Genomic DNA, 24474 nt, shown 5'->3' with positions numbered 1-24474 from the left:
ACCATGTAACAAATTGAATAACAAAAATATATAAATCATTCTGAAAACTAAAAGATACATTTCCTGGAGGAATTTTTGCTTTTGTGAACAGGTGGCAGGTAGCCTAGCAGTTAGGAGCTTTGGGCCAGTAACCAAAAGGTTGCTGATTCGAATCACTGACAATACTAGGTTAAAAAAAATCTGCCGATGAGCCCTTGAGCAAGGCACTTATCCAGAGCGACTTACAGGCGCAATTAGGGTTAAGAGTTTCTGCTAAATCATGTTTTCCCAAACTCAGTCCTGGATTTTTGATATTCCTGCAGGATATGGTAATTACTGCAGGAATCAAAATTACCTTAATTCGTCAAGTATATTTACAGATACTCCGAATTTTACTTGGTAATATGGTGCTGCTAGTGACAGACAACATTTAGAGACAAGAACTCTAAGGCAGGGTTTCCCAATCTTGGTCCACATTTTGGTTTTTACCCTAGCACTACACCTCTGATTCAACTTATCATCAAGCTTTTATATTTTGAATCAGCTGTGTAGTGTTAGGGCAAAAAAACAAAACTCGCACCCCTTGGGGTCCCGAGGACCGAGTTGGGAAACGCTGCTCTAAGGACTCTAAGTCTTCATACCACAATGACTACCACCCCATAGCACTCACACCTGTAATCATCAAGTGCTATGAGAGGCTTGTTATGGCACACATCAACTCCATCATCCCAGACCCACTCCAATTTGCATACCACCCCAACAGATCCATAAACGAGGCAATCTCAAGTGCACTCCATACCGGCCTCACCCACCTAAATAAGAGGAATACTGTTCAACACCAGTGTCCCCTCCAAGCTCGACATAAAGCTTAGGACCCTGGGACTGAACACCTTTATTGAAGGAATTTAATTCCTCTGTTTTAATTCCCAATTAAAATTAAATACTCTGTCAATTCATAAGAATTTGTAAGACCCTTATTTTATAGAAATAGACAGAGCCCGGTCTAAAGTCAAATAGCAGCCTTTATTCACGAGAGTACTGAGTACTTACACATTTTACCACAGGTTATAAACTGAAAATGACGTCAGCGTTTTCTAAATGTTCCGTCTCTTCTTGACACTGGTAGAAAGGCTCTATAGTTCTCAAGCCGTCCCTCCTCGCCTAGAGCCAAGGTCAGCCAGTGTAGATAAGCATTCTAGTCAGTCTGGAGATATAGTTCATTCATTTGTACCAAGGAACAGACCGTCATTGTTCTAACTCTTGACCACATTCACACACATTATATTCAGTACTGGGATCAAGACAGAAAATTCATACATGTACAGTAACATAATAGTATTCTGATTCGTCAGGCCTGATTGAAATGTATACATAATTAGTCATCATTGATGAAAATTTCCTTAACAACCTTCCTCTGCAGCTGGATCCTGGACTTTCATGGTCTGCCCCAAGTGCTGGTAGGCAACATCACCTCTGCCACGCTGACCCTCAACATGTGGGCCCCACAGGGGTGCGTACTTAGTGCCCTCCTGTACTCCCTGTTCACTGCTTAAGTATGGCAATAGTACTGCCCTCGATCGCATGGCGCCGCAGAGAGTGGGGTGGACAGCACAGTACTTCACTGGGGCCGAGATGCCTGCCATCCAGGACCTCCAACAGGCGGTGTGAAAGGAAGGCCCGGAAAATCGTTAGACGCCAACCACCTAAGCCATATACAGTTCTCTGCTTCCACACAGCAAGCGGTACCTGTGCGTCAAGTCTCTGCACACTTACAGGGCCCTACACACTACGTACACTGATACTCCACACAGTCACTCCATCCATCATTTGCTCACACACACATTTATACTGACTCTACACAATCATAAACACTGCTGCTACTGTTTATCATATATCCTTGGACTAGTAACCGGAAGGTTGCGAGTTCAAACCCCCGAGCTGACAAGGTACAAATCTGTCATTCTGCCCCTGAACAGGCAGTTCACCCACTGTTCCCAGGCCGTCATTGAAAATAAGAATTTGTTCTTAACTGACTTGCCTGATTAAATAAAGGTTTAAAAAAAAATATATATATATATATCCTGATGCCTTGTCACCTTACCCCTATACATAGCCATCAATCCCTGCACACTGTAAATATGGTACGGGAACTGACCCTGTATATAGTGTACTTTGATATTTCTAGATCGTGTGTTGGTTCTACCTTATTTATATTGTTAAATAGTTATTACTGCTTTTTGGGGGTTAGCACTAGCAAGAAAGGCATGTCACTGTACTTGACATTAAAACTAAAATACAGACAGGAATTTACATACAAAATATGTAGGAACAGAGCCGCAAGGGAACGAGCAGTCGATATACTAATATTTACGGAGGATGTACAAATTTACAGTATCACAACGCATAGAGATGAACGGAGTGCAAATGTAGTTATGTGCAGTTCAGAGATTGTTTAATGGGCATATTACATAAGTCTCTATGAACGAGATGGCCGGTTGGTGAGGGCCCCAGCCGGTGAAAGAAACTGTTCAGATGATTGAATATTTCTGCAGGACATTTTTTGTAAGGGTAGAATGACTGCTTGTATGTAATCATTTCTATTTTGATGTCACAATGTACTGTAATTGTTAACGTGGTTATTTTTATTTCAGAAAACATTTGCATGTCTAATGTTTTGATAAGAAATACAATAAAAAGTCAGACATTAAGGTCATGTGGAAGTTTATTAAATAAAACAGTATTGAAGTCAATACTTCCATTTGGTAAGACAATATTTGGCACTAGATTGTGTTCAGAACTAGGCTACATTCTTCACCAGAGCAAACATTGTGTTCACAGTAGTTTTGTTAACACTTTATAAGCTTAGGTTTCGATTGCACCAGGGATGTATTCATTATCTCTTGCAACGGAAACTGTTTAAAAAAAAACAAATGATGAAGCAAGCAGAACAAAACATAACTGAATTTGTCCAATAGAAACTTGTTTTGATGCCAAATGTTGTTTGGCGTAAACAGTTGTTGCTAAATGTTTTGCAACAGACTCTGCGTAATGACTACACCCCAGATCAACAGCACACTCTGAAGACATGTGGACACAACAGCAACTTTTTAGTTTGTTTCACTAACACCACGCATCACTGGCTTGAAGACTCCTGTAACATTCTGTCCAAGTAAAGCACATATCAAGTTTGAAATGAGAAATCTATAACATGTTACTTCAATTATTACAGAAGAGTATACGATGGTGCTACACTATGTACAGGTGGTGCAAATCTAAATGACAAGAAAAATAACTTTTGGTTGACAAAAAGATGGTCCTTGAAATCAGGAGAATAAGACTTTATCTGATAATTTTTGGTATGTAAACTTGGAATATGTGGGAGCTCTTCCCTCTGCCTTTCTCACACAATACCACAACACACCGACCACGAGTAGAGAACAGCATCCTCCTGGCTGGTTTACCTCCCTCCTAGCCCAGGAGGAATGCTCAGTGGCTGGCCTTTGCCTTCTCAAACAGGGGCTTGAGCTCGTCCAGGCTGGTGGCCTCCTTGTGCTGCATCAGGTCAGCATGGCCTTTGGTGACACCCCAGCTGTCAGGGGTGGACATGGCGGGACACTTGGGACGGCCAGATGCTGGCTTCAGCTTCTCCCAGTAGTCACGGCGGGCCCTGGGGGAAGAGAAGGATGGTCATATGTATACGCCAAATGTAGTTATAAGCTGGTACTAAAACGTTACAGTAGTACGTAACCTCATGTTTTATAGTACCAATTAGATTTAAATAATTTAACTCTTGTAATTTTGGACTGGAGTCATATACTGTCACCCCTTCGTGGTTCCTGGTATCTTATTAATTTGTATCCTTGTGGTGTATACGGTCTCGTTACCTGGCGCGGACCCAGGGCTTGGTGTGCATCTCCAAGCCAGCACCCCAGTTGCCGTGCTTGACGGAGGCAGCGGGCAGGTAGCCTCTCTCTGTGGCCAGCTCCTCAGCCACAGCCCTGATGTGGTAGGGCTCGAAGCCGCAGCAGCCACCGATGAAACGGATGCCAACGTTGAAGGCCTCTCTGGCGTACTTGTGCATGTCCCACCTGGTCAGAATCCTGGGCTCCAGACCTGGGGGAGAGAAATGTAGTCAGAAAGAGAGTTGAGGGGGGGAAGGAGGGAGGCAAGAAAGGAAGAAAAAGGGAAAAAGAACACAACTACGGGGCAGGAGAGATTGCGATGGAGATGTTATCGTGTGTGTACCGAAGGGGAATTCTGGCAGATCGATGAATCCCTGGCAGTTGCAGTCAGGCGTGTGGTAGGCCAGAGGCTGCACCATGTAGTGGGCCTTCAGCCCTGCCCTCTCCACTCCCTCTTTCATCATCTTCACAGTCTTCACACAGGTCATGGGGTCAAAGTGGCAGTTGATGCCAACAATATTGGCTCCTATAAGCAGAGAGTGAGATGACAGTTTGACAATATCACTATTGACACTGTTTTTGGTTTTACTATCCTTGTGGGGGACCAGAAGTCCTCACAAGGATAGTAAAACAAGGAGGGACATGCCACCGGTCCCCACAAGGAAAAGGCTATTTTAGGTTTACAATCAGGGTTAAGGAAATAGAGTTCAAGCTCCAATTTTTTGGTCCCCACAAGGATGGTAAAACAAACATGTGTGCACATCTAATGATTAAATTAAGTCCCATACCAGCTTTGACCAGCCTGACAGCACAATCCCCAGGGCTGACACCGTTGAGGTCTCCATCTGGGCCGATGCACAGGGAGGCACATACTGGCTTCCCGGAGGTTTTCAGCACCTGCACGGCCCACTCTGCCTCCTCCACATGCTCAAAGTACTGCACAAACACACAGATGGGGTGAATAAGACCCAAAACACAGAAACCAGCATTGTCCAAGTGAGGATCCATTGAACATAGAAACAGTCAGGCCAAAATGAGGTGTATAAGAAAATGTGCTATACACATGCACAATATCACATTCCTACCTCTGCAATCATGAAATCCACATTCTTCTTGACAAAGACATTGAGCTGCCTCTTGAAGATACCCTTGACCTCAGCCTCGCTCTTGCAGCTCAGGTATGAGGGGGTCTGGGAGACCCCACCTGCCACCATCGCGTCACCCTCATTGGCCACCTCTCTGGCCAGGTCACAGGCAGCCTCGTTGATTTGCGCACCCTGGTGCAGCCATTGATTAGTGTACAACCTTATTGATGTAGTTTCAGGTACAGTACAATGTATTTTATATCACTATTGTGAAACCTGCCAAGTAGGCTAAACACCACATTGGGAAATAGTAGAGCTGAACAGAACAGGCATTGAGAAACGTATAGTAAACTGATTTACAGGCAGATTCATTTATATAAGCTCTTTCAGTCATTGGTCAATTTGGCTAAAAGGTCATTACAGTAGCATGGGTCTGGCATGCTTATTCATTCCCCCCTGATCTTTCCCAACAGAGCAGACAGATACTCACTGTGAAGCGCTGAGCATTACCCCTGTTCTCCAGCTTATCGTCACTGGCGTAGAAGGTGAAGGTCTGCATGACATTTGACCCCGACCGCAGGAACTCACGGTGCAGCTGTCGCACTGGAAGTAAGAGCAATCGGCTTTTGGCTAAATATTTACAACTTCGACGTAATGCCCTCAGCCTCATCTGGTTAAAACATGCACTCCAACAGTCAGTAGAACTAAGCATAAAAGTTGTACCAAATCATGTCAATAAGATTTATCACTTCATGTTTGAGTACTGTTAACAAATTAGGTAATAGAGTAAATAACAATTTACTTGTGTTCTGCTAATCTAAAGTAGAGTTCACAAGTTATGATTATTCAATATTTTACAGTTAGGCCAACATTCATAAAATAAGTTGTTCTTACTTGACTATTATGTTTGTCTTTACTTAAAATAAAGTAGTCATAGATTGATATTTGAGTAAAACAATGACATTTATGTGTTGTGCTGTAATAGTTACTTTTTTGCAAGTTAAGAATATTTAGTGCCACATGGCTCTGTTTTGGGGGGATTTGGGGTAATTCAACATTTCAGTAAGCATACATTGTTTAAGAGTGTTAATAAATAATAAAGACACTCATTTCTAAAATAGTATTAAGCAGTTTGTTGTGCTGTGATGTGTAATTGATAAGGAATAATATCAAACCCGTTGGGAAAACTGTCATTGAATAATGAGACAACCGATTCTCACCACCAACAAGGTAATGTGCCCCACTCGTCATAACAGAAGCTAACGCAGCATCTGGTCATGCTTACAGCTCTACCACCAGTTACCGTTCGAGAAATGAGCACGGTGCCCAAGAAGGACTGGCAAGGGGGGTTCAAGTGGCAAGTCTTCATATGCATAAAACAATGTTAGGCTAAACATTAAGACACCACTGAAAATGAGTAATCAGAACTACTTACACTAGAAAAACATCTACTTAAAGTACTAACCTTTTTTAGGGACACTATTTTCACTGCAACAAATATTAATGTTCAAGTAACTTCAATCGTTATAACTCAGAATACATCAAGTTCATAAGAAAAAAAACTATTTACAACTTAAAAATATAACAGTATTTCCACAAAAATGTTGTTAGCGGAACTAACTACTGGACAAGTTGTAGGCGAGAGGCTGCGCGAACCGCTATGTATTATGACTGATGCATGGTCCAGGCTAGGTAGCCAAGCAATTAGATAAGCGCGCTCATTTTACCAGCCTCAGGATGCTCTGCGGCGGCCTCAGGAGTCCAGGGACCCGCCTTCACGTATCCCCTTTTCTCCAGAGCGAATACGAAGCCCCCATCCCCGATGACAATTTCGCCTGCATCCAGGCGCTCCAGAATGTTCTGCACACACATTGCGTAATTAGTTAGTCATTCTCCAAATATGAAATATGCACGCTTAATTAACACGCATAACAGCTCCCTGGATGAAATAAACTAGCCGTAAACTAGGGTCGGTGCCATCAGGAATCCTTGGGACGTCTTACCGTAAACCTCTACCATTTTAACATTTCAACTTCAGTGGGTGAGGGACACTTAAAATTTAGCAGTGTTACCCAAATGAGTACAACACAGTTGATTCAGACTATTAACTCATCCACCAAAACTCATAGGGCGGTGTTTGGGAAACGCTTCTCTAAAACAAAGTAACAGAATATAGTTAAAGTAGAAGTCACAATTGTTCCATCAAACACGCTTTGTGAGAATGTTTTATAGTTATAAAAACTTACGCATTATAACAAATAACTTCTCAATAATTGAAGCAATACATAGCACATCTGCAAAGGTTCTGCAAAAGACTGCATGCAATTGTATACAGCCATAATGACGTTAATTCATATTATGTCGCCACTTACCCTCTTAGCTCCAGCGGGTGCCATGATTATTGGGGATTGCAGTTGTATTTTAGATTCACCTTCTCAACCAACCGCTTCGGCTAGATTTGGTGTTTGAAGCAGTGAAACGTCTGCCTTTATACGCCAAAAGAGAGGTGTGGTGCGCAGTGATGTCACACACAGATCCGCCTGCTCCTGCTTCTTACACATGGTGCTTTCATGACAATTGGGAATTCAGGGGAAAACGATGTAAAATCATGACGTCAATGATCCCCAGGTCGGAATGTCGGAGCTCTCGAAAGAGGCCCCAGTTCATGAATTGGAATTCCGAGTTAGATGACAGTCCAAAACTATTTTTCAAGTCGCTCGTTTTTTCCGAGTTTCCAGTTGTTTTGAACGTACTGAAGTCGGAAGTCGGAGACATCAGCAGATGTCACAATTTACTATACATAAACCCAGCCTAAAACCCAAATAGCAAGCAATGCAGATGTATAAGTTCCCAGTTGTTATGAACACAGCATATATCTCTTTTTTTCTCTGCATCTATAAATGCAAATGTTGCACAAAGAACACTTGTTATTTTACCTTGTGCATGTTTACTTAAAAGAAAGATGTTGACAGGGCAATGTGCAATAGCTTATCATGGTTTTTTGTAACTTCAGTGAAGGCCCACAGCACAGATATTTAGCATGGGTCAATCAATATGTGCAATAGCTCTTTCCCTTATGACTTGGAATGACAGTTTTCTAGGTCATGTGTGACCATCAAAAAATAAGATCACTTGTTTATACATTTTATTCCAGAGCCATCAGATAAAGTGGGGCTGCCTCTTTTTCCAAGATTAACATGTGTTCAGTGTTTGTACAGAAATATGTTTCTTTCTCTGTTTTTGTTAGATTGATTAATACAATTCTTAAACTCATCCAATCTGGTTAGACCTGTCAGAATTCCATGAGTTTAAGAAAAGAAAAAAATAACTGCAAAATCAGATGGCAGGTAAACTTCAGGGGCTACAAAGAGTTAGATTTTTTTACATTTTATATCTACAGTACATAAGTATTTAAAGTGGCAATCAGCACTTAAAACAATAACAAAATGTTTTCTCGTCCCTGTTTCGGTTAAATTATGAGGGATGGGCTGGATCCAATCTCAAAAACCAATCTCAAATTCATAGACCAAGCTATGGATGCAACTCTGGCATCTTTCTAGAGCTCTGATTTCTGACCTGTAGGTTGCTGAAATCATGATTTGACCTCGTTTTTTCCAGTTCCCAGTTGTCTTAAAAGCACCATTAGCTAAGGGGTCTGTGGCAGGAGTGATGAATGAGAGACTAGGTCATCATGCAGCTGCATGTGTGTGTGTGTGTGTGTGTGTGTGTGTGTGTGTGTGTGTGTGTGTGTGTGTGTGTGTGTGTGTGTGTGTGTGTGTGTGTGTGTGTGTGTGTGTGTGTGTGTGTGTGTGTGTGTGTGTGTGTCCACGGGAAGCAGAGGGGATGGGGAAGGAACATTTTGGGCCTAATAAAAGAACTCAGCACAACAGTAGGCCTACACCATAACTGATCTACAGCAATATAGAGCCCCTCAGCGAATCACTGGAGCCCATCACAGTTATATAAGATGCAAAAAACCTACAGGCAAAGCTGTTCTTTATAGAGGCACTTTACATACAGTTATAGTTTTGAAGCATATATGTACTTTACGATTATAGTTTACAAGCACAGATGTACTTATAGTTTAGGGTTTGGGGGTTTGTGGTACATTGGGCAAATCATTCTAACCCAAGGTGGTGGCCTGGCAGGTTTCATAGTGGGGGTGTTGTATGTTGTCACTTACAGTTGCATGCTTACACAAGCACACACACGCAAGCACATGCTTGCATGCACACAAGCACAAATGCACACACTCCCCTTGTATTGCATTTGGTTGTGTGTTTTATGCTTTATACTAGACTAACCAGGTGGATCCAGGTGAAAGCTATGATCCCTTACTGATGTTACTTGTTAAATCAACTTCAACCAAATCAAATCAAAAGCGCAAAATACAACTGGTGTAGACTTTATCGTGAATTGCTTGCTTACGAGCTCTTCCCAACAATGCAGAGTTTAAAGATGAAAATGAAATAGTAACACAAGAGGAATAAAATAAAATACACAGGAATGGAGATACAGTACAATGAGTACCAGTACCAGATCAATGTGCAGGGGTACAAGGTATTTGAGGTAGATACTGTATGTACATGAATGCAGGGTAAAGTGACTACGCATCAGGATAGATAATAATAATAGTTAAATATAGAACAGAGTAGCAGCAGATGATAAACGTGAGTGTGTGTGTGTGTAATGTGTATGGATGTGTGTTTGTGTTGTGTTGGTCTGCATGTGTGTGTTGTGTGTGTGCGTATGTAGTGTATGTGAATGTATGTGAGTTTTGTGTGGGCTTGTCAATGTAGTGTGTGTGAGTGAGTGTGTATATGTTTTGTATATATAGTCCAGTGAGTGTGCGTAGGGTCAGTGCAAGATAGAGTCAGTGCAGGTAGTTTGGGTACCATTAATTGACTAGCAGTCTGGCTATTTAGCAATCTTATGGCCTGGGCGTAAACGCTGTCTTGGAGCCTGTTGGTCCGACCGTTTGCAGAGGGTAGCAAAATGAACAGTCCATGGCTTGGGTGGCCAGGATCTTTGGACATTTTTTGGGCCTTCCTCTGGCACCGCCTAATATAGAGGTCCTGGATGGCAGGGGGCTCGGCCCCAGTGATATACTGGGCTGAGAAGGATTTTTAAGCCTTGAGACAATTGAGACATGGATTGTGTATGTGTGACATTCAGAGGGTGAATGGGAAAGACAAATGATTCTAGTTCCTTTGAACGGGGTATGGTAGTAGGTGCCAGGAGTATCGGTTCGTGTAAAGAACTGCAACGGTGCTGGGTTTTTTAAGCTCATATATTTCCTGTGTGTATCAAGAACGGTCCACCACCCAAAGCACTAATATTACTAATATTACTAATACTCAGTGTATATACATGTGTGAATAACTACCTTACTAACATTTACATTTACAAAATGTGGTAGTAATGGTTAATAAATGGTGAGCATACTGTTTGTAAATGCCTTAAAAATAGTTTATAAATACCTCTAAAAAGTGTTACCTGTTTCAGGTATCATAAAAGGTATTGTAGCTTTTAACCTTTTCAGTGGCATGCTGAAAAAGTCATACAGTAGTTGAGCATCACAATATATATATCTGTACAAAATATAATAGATTTTTGTTTGACGTGATTATGTACACCTGAGACAATGGACATTCAGGAGAATGGACATTTAAAGAATGATCGAATAGACTTGTAATTGTGTAAATAAAATTTGACTGTCAGTAACAGTAGATTGGAATAGAATATGACATTGTGTTCTACAATCTTAGAAAAAAGCTGCTATCTAAAACCTAAAATGGATCTCCAGCTGTCCGCATAGGAGAACTCTGTGTAGAAACCTTTTAAATACTAGGTAGAACCCTTTGGGTTTCAGGTAGAACCAATTTGGGTTCCATGTAGGGAACCAAAAAAGGGTTCTACCTGGAACCAAAAAGGGTTATTCTATGGGGACAGCCGAAATACCCTTTTGGATCCCTTTTTTCTAAGAGTGTATTGGTTCTATTTATATCTTCAACATGCAGTTGCAGATACAACCCTGACATTAGTTAAAGACAGTCAATACAATAGATTCTAAAAAAGTTGTCAATTCCTGAGATATGTATTCACACTTTTTTTAAAGTAGTTACTTTCTCAGATCTGTGTTAAAATAGTTTTGATAAGTAGTCACTTTGTGTGATCTGTATTCAAATAGATTTGATAAGTAGTTATTTTGTGTGATCTGTATTCAAATAGATTTGATAAGTAGTTATTTTGTGAGATCTGGACTCAAGTAGTTTTTAAAAGTAGTACTTTTTTGGGATCTGTATTCAAATAGTTAAGCACCTCCAAAGTAACAGTCAGTTCCCACCCCCCCAATTTGTGTTTTACTTTCCACAAAGCATAGGTAAACTTATAGTTATCCCAGGTCTGCTGCGCACTATTGACAGAAGTCCACTCATTTATTTTCTTGACCAAATCTCCAATCCCCTGTTCCCCTGTCTGTCAACAATGGTTATGACACACACTCATGTGCAGTCGCACAAACAAATGCATGTGTGGATACACACATACACACGCACGTGCACACACACGCTTTTAGAAACATATGGTTAAGTTATGGTTAAACTCGCTGTTTTTTAACAATAGATCCAATAACATTCATCAACAGATACAACCTGAATGTAGGTCAGCTGTTCCAGGGGGTTTCTAGGGGTTGTACTTATATAATAGTAGATGATACTGTAAGTCTGTGTGTGTCCCAAATGGCTCCCTGTTGAGCTCTCGTCAAATTTGGGATGCAACTCTATGTCCCTCCGTGGCCTGTTCAGACTGGATCCAATACATCAGACCAGCAGGGACTGATAAAAACAGCACATAACCTCCTGTGTCAATCCAGGAGCCCTTGTGAAATGTGCTACACCAATTGAGTGGGAGTATTAACTCCCGAGTGGCGCAAGGCACTGCATCTCAGTGCTACAGACCCTGGTTCGAATCCAGGCTCTATTGGGAGTCCCATAAGGTGGTGCACAATTGGCCCAGCATCGTCTCGGTTTGTACCTTCGAAGTTGTTCTTAACTGACTTGCCTGGTTAAATATATATAGATTTTGTTTAAATGTCCATAGCCTACTGTGAATGTCACCCACAAAGGAATTCAATATTCTAGTCTTGTCCTAATAGTTTTCTTATCCAGTGTGTTGCTCAGAGTAGCTTTACCCATATTATGTCATTACACATCACTGGCCCTGGTTAATGTGTATTGTGTTCAGTCCCTCTCCTTGCCCCTACTTGGGATTGAACCAGGGACCCTCTGCACACATAGACAACTGACACCCATGAAGCATCATTACCCATCGCACCACAAAAGAACGTGGCCCTTGCAGAGCAAGGGGAACAACTACTTCAAGGTCTCAGATCAAGTGAAACGCTATTAGCGCGCACCACCGCTAACTAGCTAGCCATTTCACATCGGTTACACTAGGTGAGATTGTGCCTGGCCTATGCTCTATGGGCAGTTGATGTCGACTCAAGTTATGCAAGCATTGTCTGTCTACACTGCCATTAGATGACAATGACATAGGTAGATCTTGTCACAAAAACAAGATTTTGTAAAGGGTCTATTGGACTAAATATCATCAATATCAACAGTGCTTATCCATTTTGTGTGTATTTTTCATTTATTTGTATATTCTCTTTTGTGTTATACGCTGGGGCCCTTCTATTCCCTAGATTCCCTGAGGCACAGCCTGACCTATGATATCTAAAGAGTTAACCTTTCAGCGATTTTTAGACTGGGAGGGTCTGGACACAGTTGGTGCGTTCAAAACAACTCGGAACTCGAATTAACGCGATTAAGGCCAGATCGATCTTCAACCAAGATAGTCATTAAGGCCAGATCCCAGAGCTCCAACTTCTCCGACCTGAAGATCACTGATGTCACGATTTTTCCCACTCCGAGCTCGTTTTTACCTGAGTTCCCAGTTGTTTTGAACGCACCAAGTTTCACTGTGCCTAAATTGACTGGCGCTCTGCGCGAACGAGGGCGTGTTCAGCCAACAAAATAGTGCTTTGGTATAGAAGGCCTGCAGTAAATTGCGGTGGGGAATTAGGCAGAGGTGGTTCTGGTGTGCTTTGTGTTTTAATATATATTTTAATTAGTTAAACCATGTCTAGTTTTTTTAACGCAATTAATACTCACCTCCGGAGAGATTTTGCCGCATATCGCGCTATTGTCTGTATTCCACTGCGTACAATAAACTACACTTCGCAGAAACATGTGGGAAATGGGTAAGCCCCCTCGTGCACTTTTTGCCTTGTAGTAAACAATTTATGTTACCCTTTCAGCTTTCTTGTATCCGACAGTAAGTTTACAGATTTCACGTTTGGGACAGTTGGGGGAGACCACAGAGGTGTCCGGTCGGCTTTAAGGGGCTTTTTGATAGCGTAATGTTATTATAGGTCTGCCCACAACCCAACCGTTTTAATTCAATTTGCATAATGCACATCACTTCCCTGCTGAACAGACCATGATATTATTCGGACGCGCTAATGTTCTATGTGTTTATAATGTGACAAACAACAGCCTATATCTACAATTGACGTTAATGTGCCAGGCTGTCTGAGTGATCTCATGGCAGCATTTGTTGCATTTCCTTCCAGGGGTGTATGTCAGGTCAGAACTGGTCAGGGTTGATTTTCTTCACAATAATCTATTCTGCTTCATAGAAGTCACATAACTACTTATTTTTTTTCACATTTCAATCTCACTGTCTCCTTTCATTTCACCCCTCTTTACCCCCTCTTCCCCCTCTCAGGGACAGCACTATGGTCCTGGGGAAGAGGTGGAAGGACGTGGCTGAGACGGTGATCATTGGAGGGGGCTGTGTTGGAGTCAGTCTGGCCTATCACCTGGCCAAGGCTGGACAGAAGGATGTGGTCCTGCTGGAGAAGTCTGAACTGACTGCTGGATCCACCTGGCACGCTGTAGGTCAACAAAAAATAAAACAGATCTAGGATCAGCTTACCTGTCCCAAAACCTTATCTTAACCGTATGAGGGAAGACAGAACTGTCTGGGAGCAACAGTTGGCTCAAGGGGCTCATGGATAGAGTCTTGTTTTGTTTGTCAGTCAGGGGGGTACACAAATGTATTGGGTGAGTTTGTTTTGCAAGACCCTGTGCCCCTTAAGTGAAATCTCCACCCACCCGGGGCATGCAAATGAACTCGCCCATTTATTGATGGTCTGACACCTGTTTCGACCTGAGACGGTCTTCTACTAATACATAAGTTAGCAAGGCATGGGAGTTTATGTTCCCCAACATTTGAATAAGTTAAGGAGTTATTACACACACCCACTATTAGAAGGAACTGTCAGAGGAAAAGATAAAGGTCAGAGATATTCAACACGGAAATAATACATTGAGACCACACTGAAGATATTTACATTTTGTCATTGAGTCATCTTATCCAGAGCGACTTACAGTTAACAGGAAAAACCCGACCGAAGATACTACAGTACTACAAGATATCAGATAGTCCACTCAGCAGAGGCAGATTCCCAAGAAGTAGATGGAAGCATGTAAGAAGATCTAAGTTATGGTAGCTGTCAGACAGCTGCTGTCAAAGAACCAGGCCTATGTGGGTCTGCCAAGGATCTGATGACCTAATACTGCTTCTCTATGACCCCCTTCCAACCAACCCTATCCCATATAGGTTACTCTACATAGTAAATATGCTGCCCTTAATGTCAAGGGGCCAACTTTCCTAGTAGACTTATCAAACTTCTCATTCTATGTATCTATGTTAGGAACTTGTGAACTGCATGCCCTGGTTGTGTTGTTGTTAAAGTCAATGGAGATAAAATAATGTTGTTGATATATGTATTACTATTATTTTATAAGATGCACTTTCAAATCATTGCTTTGCAAACCTGCAGGGTCAATACAGTAGATCAAGTGTTGTCAGTGTTTCCATTTACATGACCATGCCTCCTCTTCTAAGTGTCCATGTTTATTGTCTGTTCCAGGCTGGTTTGACCACGTACTACCACCCTGGTATCAACCTGAAGAAGGTCCATTACCACAGCATCAAGCTGTATGAGAGTCTGGAGGCCGAGACAGGACAGGTATACTATATGTCAACCACAGCACAACGGATTATATCATATCTGTCTGTATGAGTGAATTTATGTACAGTGGCTATCAAAGTTTTCACCCCACTTGGATTTTTAAAATTTTGTTACAAAGATTGAATTGAAATGAACATAATTGTGATTTTTTTTGTTGTTGTTGTCATTGATGACAAAGAGTAGTCTGTATTGTGAAATTGGAAGAATATAAACGTTACTATGCCTTGATTAGACACGAATTCACTCCCCTGAGTCAATACATGTTAACTCCTTTTGTAGCAGTTACAGCTGTGATTCTTCTTGGGTAAGTCTCTAAGAGCTTTGCACACCTGGATTGTGCAATATTTGCCCATTTAGTATTTTAAAAATGATTCTAGATGTTGGCTAGATGGTAATTTTCAAGTCTTGGCATAGATTTTGTAGCAGATTTAAGTCATCTGTAACTTGGCCAAGCAGGAACATTCACTGTCTTGTTGGTAAGCATCTCCAGTGTAAATGTGACCTTGTGTTGTAGGTTATTGTCCTGCTGAAAGGTGAATTCCTCTCCCAGTGTCTGGTGTAAAGCAGACTGAAGCAGATTTTCCTCTAGGATCTTGTCTGTGCTTAGCTCTGTCCCATTTATTTTTATTGTGAAACATTCTGTTTGCCAATGTCAACCATACCCATACCATGATGCAGCTGCCACCACCCTTGAAAACAAGGAGGTAGTAACTCAGTGTGTTTTGGACTTGCCCCAAACATAAGGCTTTGCATATATTTTTTTATTCTACTTTTTAGGTCATTATTGTGGCGTAAATACAATGTTGATCCATCCTCCGTTTTTTTTTCCTTCACAGCCATTGAGCTGTTTTAAAATGAGCAATGGCCTCATGGTGACATCCCTGAGCAGTTTCATTCCTGTCCTGCAGCTCAGTTCAGAAGGATGACTGCATCTTTGATGTGTCTGGAGGGGTTTAATACATAATCCACAGCATAATTATTAACTTGCACATGCTTAAAGATATATTAAATGTCTATATTTTGTTATTGTTACTAATCTACCAATCACTGCCCTTTTACTATGAGTCTTTCGAAAATCTTTGTGGTTGAATCTGTACTTGAAATTCAATTCTTGCCTGAGGGACCTTACATGTGTTGTCGTATGTATGGGGGACAGAGGAATTATGCCAACCCCTGTTATTAGTGTGAAATAGCAGGGATTGACATGCTACTTATTATGAGAATTGTTTAGCCAAATTTGACTCTAGAACTATTTTAGGCTTGTCTAAACAAATGGGGTGCAATAACTATTTTAGTTGTTAAATGTTTATTAATTTAATGAAGTTCTTTGTGTAGCTCAATGACAACAAATCACAATAAAATTAATTTGTATATCACTTTGTCACACAACAAAATGTGGGGGAAAAGAGGGGGGAATACTTTATGATACCCACTATGTATGCATGTTTCACACATTTTATCCATGTGTCTATAGGCGGTGGGTTTCCACCAGCCAGGCAGTATCCGTATTGCCTCCACCCCAGTCAGAGTGGATGAGCTGAAGTACCAGATGGCAAGAACCCACTGGCACCCCACGCCTCAGTGGCTCATCACCCCTGAGAAGATCAAGGAGCTCTTCCCCCTGCTCAACATGGACAAGGTCTGGACCTGAACCAAAAAGATATATATCTGTCAGAGGAGGCTAATGAGGGGAGGACAGCTGATAATAATGGATGGAATGGAGTTAATGGAATGGTACCAAACACATGGAAAACCAGGTGTTTGATACCATTCCATTTATTCCGTTCCAGCCATTACTATGAACCTGTCCTCTCCATTTAAAGTGCCACCAGCCACCACTGATCTATAACCATGGCTCTATATCTATTGTTCTGGTCTGGACCGGAGGAATGCATTCTCATGCGCCATAGACATGTAGCCTGGGTCCCAGATATGTTTGCACTGTCTTGCCAACTCCATTGTTCATTGGTATGACAATGCCCATAGGAGTTGGCAAGACAGCACAAACAGATCTGGGACCAGGCTAATAGACATCAATGTGATCTCAGTTTCATGTCATGACCTAAGAGTCTAGTGGATATACTCTAATGATTTAAAGAGGCTTTATACAACTTTTCCCTCTGCGGGGGCTCTTGAGGGAAACAAAACTTCCATAATGTATCTTTAAAGTTGTCATTGACCAAGAACGTTTGTTTGAACCAGTAGACAATGACATGACAGTAATAATATCCACCTCCCCCAGGTGCTAGCGGGTCTATATAACCCAGGAGACGGCCATATTGACCCCTACTCCCTAACCATGGCTCTGGCTGCAGGGGCCCGTATGTATGGAGCCCAGATCTACAACCCAGCCCTGGTCTCTGGCCTCACACCCACCAGTGATGGGAAGTGGGATGTCCAGACCCCACACGGGACCATCAGAGCTAACCGCATAGTCAATGCCACAGGTCAGTGGTTGAATATTTGTCAGTGGCAAAATATCTGTCTCTATGTAAACCCCAATGGTGGCTAGAGGAGAGCAGAATATGTCGACAGGCTCATTGTAATGGCTGGAATGGAATGGGTCATTACCGGTACATATGATTGCATGCAGGAATACATGCACAGCATGTACTTCTTGCTGCACACATGGAGAATAGAAACAAGAACCTTTTGCAAACTGGGAGGCTTAGCTTCCTGCTAGAACTTGGTCTGCCAGAGAGCCAGATGAGCGTTGATGTAGTTGGGTCCAGGCTCTATGTTATTGTACAGTGTTTGTGCTGCAAATCATGATTGATTGGCCCTTGCACAAGTTTGTATGTCCAAACTAACATTAGTGACCATATTACAGAACATGCATTGACTGTTGACTTCTAGATAAATTGTATCAATACATTGCATCATGCACTGTAGTATCTTGTAGATATATCAGCATGTAGAGGTCATCTAGGGCTATAGATGAGTTTCTAATGTTTAAAACTGGCTCAAGCAGTTTGTCCATTCGGCAACACAGTCCTGCTATTCACAGCTTTTGGGTCAGATTGAAATCTCACTGGCAAACATTGAGAAACTATGATTAGAGCCGGCCAAAAGGCTTGAACAACAACTTCAGTTGAATATTTTTCTAAAGGAGTTGGGGTGAGTCTGTATAACACAGACCAGTCTGGGTGGGTGAGCTGGGGAAGTTAACACCTCTAGCTCCTCTCTAGGTTGTCAGAAACTAAACCCACAGGCCTGCTTTACCAGTTTGGGTTGGTTCAAATGCAGGACCCCATGTCTCTCAAGTCAATCAAACCAGTCTCTCCTCTCTCCTTCTGCCCCTGAACAAAGCAGTTAACCCACTTCCTAGGCCGTCATTGAAAATAAGAATTTGTTCTTAACTGACTTGCCTAGTTAAATAAAGGTTAAATTAAAATTAAATTAACTCATTTTCAGTTCAGCCACTGGCTTATTATTATTATTATTTTACTCCTTGTAGACAGACAAAAGAGAGATGACCGTAGTAAAAGTAGAATTGGGTATAGTCTACAAAAAAGAGCACACTCGGCACAGACAAATTAGATCTTAGGACCCCAGTCCTGAGGACAAAGAAGTTGATGAAACTAAATACTTTAGGGGTGAGTTCAGTTGTAGTTCTTGTTTGATTTGGCCCAGTGCTGAGCCTCTTTCAGTCTTTCTGACTCTTGTCTGAACTGCTCTTATTCCAAGGCTGCTATCTTAGGGACATTTGACCCTATACACGACATTCTGAGTTCAGGAGAAACTGGATCACATGGTTTGAACTGGGTCATACCAGTTCTGGGAGGATTTAGTTGGCAAGGTTTTGTCACCACTATCATACCTCCTTGCATAACTGATTAATTTTGCAGCTGCCTGAAGTTTGCTCTCTCCCTCCTTTATGGGTCGCTGGAGGAGGAGGAGGAGAGGGGCACGTTGTAGGTTTACTTTGCTTTGTTCTAGCTTTGCTAAACCCATTACTATTATGGCCCCTGGCCCTCCGTTCCCTCATCAGTTCATCCAAACAGGCCAACAGGTTTTAGCCAATCACAGAGCAGCAGCTGAAGGACGCCTCTTCAGCAGACGTTTTAATACTTTGCTGACAGATTTTTTTAAATGTTGAAGAACAAACATTTTCTGATTCCTTAGTGATGCTTGGGTTTCCATGTGCTTTTTCTCTGCAAACTCTGTTTTCTTTAAGTTCATGAATTTGCAGTTTGGGTCCACTCATTTGACAACCTTGTGTTAACATCACCTATGTACAACAGTCAAACCATTGCTGACTGGGCTTTCCGAGTGGCGCAGCGGTCTAAGGCACTGCAGATCCGGGTTCAATCCCGGGCTGTGTCGCGGGTGGTTTCCGGGTTAAGCGAGCAGTGTGTCAAGAAGTAGTGCGGCTTGGCAGGGTCGTGTTTCGGAGGATGCATGGCTCTCAACCTTCGCCTCTCCCGAGTCCGTACGGGAATTGCAGCGATGAGACAAGACTGTAACTACCAATTGAGGAGAAAAAGGGGTAGAAATGGTTTTATTACAATAAATTTAAAAAATCATCATCTTTGAATAACAGTCAGCTGTCTTAGAATTTGACTCATGTTTTGTCAACTCAACTTGATTTCCTCAGTTGGTGTAATGTAACAAGCTGTAACTACATTTAAGTAATTTAGAAAACACTCTTATCCAGAGCTATTAAGGTAAAGTGCCTCACCTAGTCTGCTTGGGGATTCAACCCAGCAACGTTTCAGTTACTGGCCCAACTCTTTTAACCCCTAGGCTACCTGCTGCCTGTAACTACCAAAATGTTGTCTAGTGCTTGACACGTAGTTGATTCACAGCAGCTACAACATTGTCCAGTCAGGCAAAAAAACGGATATGTATTGTTTTGGTACACAGGATGAATTATGCTATAATATTAATATAATGTATAATATATGCCATTTAGCAGACGCTTTTAACCAAATGCCATTTACAGTCATGCGTGCATACATTTTGCGTACGGGTAATCCCAGGAATCGAACATACTATCCTGGTGCTGCAAACACCATGCTCTACCAACTGAGCTACAGAGGATAACGCGTGCTTGGTAGATATAACACTTCCTATAGGGGATCTGCAGATATACTGCCCATCGATGTGTGTTATTGCATAAGTCACGGCTGGTGAGAGACTTACAGCCTTGTCGTATACATTACACTTTGCATACAATCAACATGGAGAGAGAAATGTATAGCTGCACATAAAGCTGCTGGGGCCAAATGAAAGCCACTTTGTCAGAGGTACAATGGAAATGTCCCATAGCGCAGCTGAGGGATTTAATCTAAAACCTTGTCGTTGAAGCTGCTGTTGTTTGACACCCCACTGGACACTGTAGATTTATAGTGTTTGACCAATGCAGTAATGATTTGTCTCCATATGATCCAGTAAAATAGAACAGTGCACGTACAGCACACACAGGCCGGGTAGGGGGAGTTTGTGGGGATTGTGTCAGTTGCTGTGTTTGCACTTTGCAGACACAAACACATACACAACCTGCAGACTGAGTCTTATGTGTCCAGTTTTGGTTTTGTGGGCTTCTTTTTTTTATCAGAACATCCTTGGTTGTACTCATAAACAGTAGCTACTACACCCATTAAACTCACTGCTTTACTTTGGAGCTAAATCTCTCAACTTCATTATTCTACTTTGGAATAGGCCCACTGATTTGTGGTTGAGTTTTGGACATTTTGTGAGCTTTGTTCATATTTGTGGGAATAACCCTGGGAGGAGGGGGAGGAGGATCTTTTGTGAAGAGAAAACAAATTCCAATAAAGAGCACTTCCGGAAGCCTCCCACTCTATACATATCATTGGGAAGTTTATATCTTTCATTACAAACCAACTCTCTAACCCTCAGGTCAAACTACTCTCTCTCATTTAGTGGGTGGGTGAGTTGTGTGTGTGTGTGGTGGGATTTGGGGGTTCACCCCTCGACATGCAGGGTAGGATACGTGATTTATGCTTGCTGGCGCTATGGTGTGCAGAAATAACTCCATGTGAAAGCAGATCCTGAAGTACCGCTGTAGCATTCCTCACAAACACCAGTCTCTCATTTGCTCCCTCCCTCTACTCCCACACTAATTCCATCCCTCCCACCTTTCTAAAATAAAATAAAAAATCTAATCAGTTTATTGGTTGCATACACATATTTGCAGGCGTTATAGCAGGTGCAGTGAAATGCTTATGTTTCTGCAGTAGCTCCAACAGTGCAGTAGAATGTCTCACAAATATAATACACAAATAACACACAAATTATAGTCCCACACTCACCATATTCCTTCTCTCCTTCCACTGTCTCAAACTCGCCCCTTTCCTCCCCCCTTGTTTCACTCCCACATTCACCTATTCCATCTCCACCTCCCCTTCTCCAACCCTACCTTCATAATGCTACACCCCATCACTGTTTGGCACCTTGACCAATGAGAACCCACAGAGTAAGGTAAAGGGTTGTGGTTCTTGGAATGTCACTCCCCCTGAAGGATCGGTTTCAAAAGTTGGTCCTGTGACCTACTAAAGGTGCACAGGACACCGAGACCCCCAGTGAAAGGACAATGTCTCAACGAGAGAGTGAAACCTGGTTTATCAGAGTCTCTGGTCTTCAGAAACTATTTAGGTTATCACTGGTGCTCATAAATATGAGCGAGGGAGGGAAATTAACTAGTTAGTTAGAGGTGTGGAGGTGGTTGTACTCTGGACATGGCTGAGCCTGTGTCAGACAAAGCCCCACTTCCAATGAGTCCATTCATTAGAGGTTATTCCTGGGAGGGTCTGTGAATGGCCCTGTGTGTGTCCTCCTACAGGGAGCTTGTAAACATGTGTGCTGTCTACTCTGACTCCTTCAGAAGCACTGCCCTGGCCCAACTAGCTGTATTCTACAGAATTGGTGCAAGGCAACCTTTAAAAGTAGAGTACGTTCGTCACACAGTCGCAGCTGGAAAATGTAAACAACGCTGATGTTCAAATCAGCCAAACTGCCCAATTTGGGAGCGAGAAATCAGAATCTAAAATGAGCGATTATATCAGACCCTACATGTAGTTTAAGTATTTATGTACAGTGCATTCCAAAAGTATTCAGACCCCTTGACTTTTTCCACATTTTGTTACGTTACAGCCTTATTCTAAAAGGGTAAAAAAAAATATATATATAAAATAATCATCAACCTACACACAATACCCCATAATGACAAATCAAAAACAGCTTTTTAGAAATGTTTGCAAATGTATAAAAAAACAAATTCCTTATTTGCATAATTATTCAGACCCTTTGCTATGAGACTCAACATCGAGCTCCGGTGCATCCTGTTAGATCACCCTTGAGATGTTTCTACAACGTGGACTCCACCTGTGGTAAATTGATTGTATGTGATTTGGAAAGGCACACACCTGTCTATATACCCACAGTTGATAGTGCATGTCAGAGCAAAAACCAAGCCATGAGGTCGAAGGAATTATCTGTAGAGCTCCGAGACAGGATTGTGTTGAGACACAGATCTAGGGAAGGGTACCAAAAAAATGTATGCAGCATTGAAGGTCCACAAGAACACAGTGGCCTCCATCATTCTTAAATGGAAGAAGTTTGTAACCACCAAGACTCTTGCTAGAGCTGGCCGCCTGGTCAAACTGAGCAATCATGGGAGAAGATCCATGGACAGGGAGGTGACCAAGAACCCGATGGTCACTCTGACTGAGCTCCAGAGATCCTCTGTGGAGGTGGGAGAACCTTCCAGAAGGACAACCATCTCTGCAGCACTCCACCAATCAGGCCTTTATGGTAGAGTGGCCGGATAGAAGCCACTCTTCAGTAAAAGGCACATGACTGCCCGCTTGGAGTTTGCCAAAAGGCACCTAAAGACTCTCAGACCATGAGAAACAAGATTCTCTGGTCTGATGAAACCAACATTGAACTCTTGGCCTGAATGCTAAGCGTCACGGTTTGAGGAAACCAGGCACCGCTTATCACCTGGCCAATACCATCCCTACGGTGAATCATGGTGGTGGCAGCATCATGCTGTGGGAATATTTTTAAGCGGCAGGGATTGGGAGACTAATCAGGATCAAGGGAAAGATGGACGGAGAGAGGTCCTTGATAAAAAAATTTGCTCCAGATCTCTCAGGACCTCAGATTGGGTTGAATGTTCACCTTCCAACAGGACAACAACCCTAAGGACACAGCCAAGACAATGCAGGAGTGGCTTCGGGACAAGTCTCAATGTCCTTGAGTGGCCTAGCCAGAATCTGGACTTGAACCCGAGCTAACATCTCTGGAGAGACCTGAAAATGGCTGTGCAGTGACGCTCCCCAACCAACCTGATAGCACTTGAGAGGATCTGCAGAGGAGAATGGGAGAAACTCCCCAAATACAGGTGTGCCAGGCTTGTAGTGTCATACCCAAGAAGACTCAAGGCTGTAATTGCTGCCAAAGTACTGAGTAAAGGTTCTGAATAATTATTATTTCAGTTAGATTTTTTTTATACATTTGCAAACATTTCTAAAAAACAGTTTTTGCTTTGTCATTATGGGGTATTGTGTGTAGATTGAGGGGGGGATTGAATCCATTTTAGAATAAGGCTGTAACATAACAAAATGTGGTAAGTCAAAGGGTCTGATTTCTTTCTGAATGCACTGTATTTGAGCCAGTGTGTGTGTGTTACCTTTATTTTACTAGGCAAGTCAGTTAAGAACAAATTCTTATTTTCAATGGCAGCCTAGGAACAGTGGGTTAACTGCCTGTTCAGGGGCAGAACGACAGATTTGTACCTTGTCAGCTCGGGGATTTGAACTTGCAACCTTTCGGTTACTAGTCCAACGCTCTAACCACTAGGCTACCCTGCCTCCCCAAAAACCAGTGTCTGGTGTGGAACAGTTGCAACTCAGCAGATAACCCCAGTTGTTGACTTCTGCCGTTCCCCGTCACAACTAGTTCCTGCAGGCCATTACCAGTCTGATCTGTGGGGACAAACAGCTGTGGTGGCTGCAGGGGCCATGGTGTGTGTCTGTGTGTTTAGAGAGAGAGAGAGCGCAGTTGACACACGTCGGACTTTCGCCCCACAAATCATTGTTTGTCTGGCAAGGGACCAGTAGCAATAGGTTGCACCTCCGTCACACAGTCGCAGTATGACATTATTATGGAAGTTCTCTAGCTTTATCGGCAGCAACATAGTGGTTGGTGCCCTTGGTAAAGTTGTGATAAGCACAGTCATTCTGGACGAATGCTAACTACTGTTTAGTCTAAATTAAACTATAGTGCCTGGAAATACAATGACTTAGCTGAAGTATTAAAATATTTAGTAGGGAACAACTTTTCCAGTATTATCATATCATCAAATTGACTTTAGACAGATTGCAATGTTATTAGCTAGCAAAGTTTGTCAAATAGCTAGCAATGCTAATGTTCGGTG

The 24474-nt window shown here is 42.3% G+C and overlaps 2 protein-coding genes across 2 annotated transcripts in view; one reads left to right on the top strand and one right to left on the bottom strand.

Moving 5' to 3' along the window:
* Positions 1 to 2683: 2683 nt before the first annotated feature.
* Positions 2684 to 7447, bottom strand: LOC135518098 (betaine--homocysteine S-methyltransferase 1-like). The gene is made up of 8 exons (XM_064942992.1): positions 7339 to 7447; positions 6694 to 6826; positions 5457 to 5569; positions 4967 to 5158; positions 4670 to 4817; positions 4225 to 4407; positions 3864 to 4092; positions 2684 to 3646 (listed from the first exon to the last, which is right to left on the bottom strand). The coding sequence occupies exons 1-8, from the start codon at positions 7360 to 7362 to the stop codon at positions 3466 to 3468; spliced, it is 1203 nt and encodes a 400-aa protein (XP_064799064.1). The 5' UTR covers positions 7363 to 7447; the 3' UTR covers positions 2684 to 3465.
* A 5329-nt stretch (positions 7448 to 12776) lies between these two features.
* LOC135518097 (dimethylglycine dehydrogenase, mitochondrial-like) overlaps positions 12777 to 24474 on the top strand; it is a 30127-nt gene continuing 18429 nt past the window's right edge. Inside the window, exons 1-5 of the mRNA XM_064942991.1 lie at positions 12777 to 13229; positions 13757 to 13925; positions 14967 to 15065; positions 16543 to 16707; positions 17311 to 17515. Of these exons, the coding sequence (XP_064799063.1) occupies positions 13108 to 13229; positions 13757 to 13925; positions 14967 to 15065; positions 16543 to 16707; positions 17311 to 17515 (760 nt within the window). The 5' untranslated portion in view covers positions 12777 to 13107. The remainder of the gene's footprint in view (positions 13230 to 13756; positions 13926 to 14966; positions 15066 to 16542; positions 16708 to 17310; positions 17516 to 24474) is intronic.

The sequence above is a fragment of the Oncorhynchus masou genome, chromosome 28, assembly GCF_036934945.1.
Source record: "Oncorhynchus masou masou isolate Uvic2021 chromosome 28, UVic_Omas_1.1, whole genome shotgun sequence".
In the NCBI taxonomy this organism is placed as follows: Eukaryota; Metazoa; Chordata; class Actinopteri; order Salmoniformes; family Salmonidae; genus Oncorhynchus; species Oncorhynchus masou.
The sequence above is the reverse complement of the archived record's forward strand: the minus strand, read 5'-3'. Positions and strand labels throughout refer to the sequence as shown.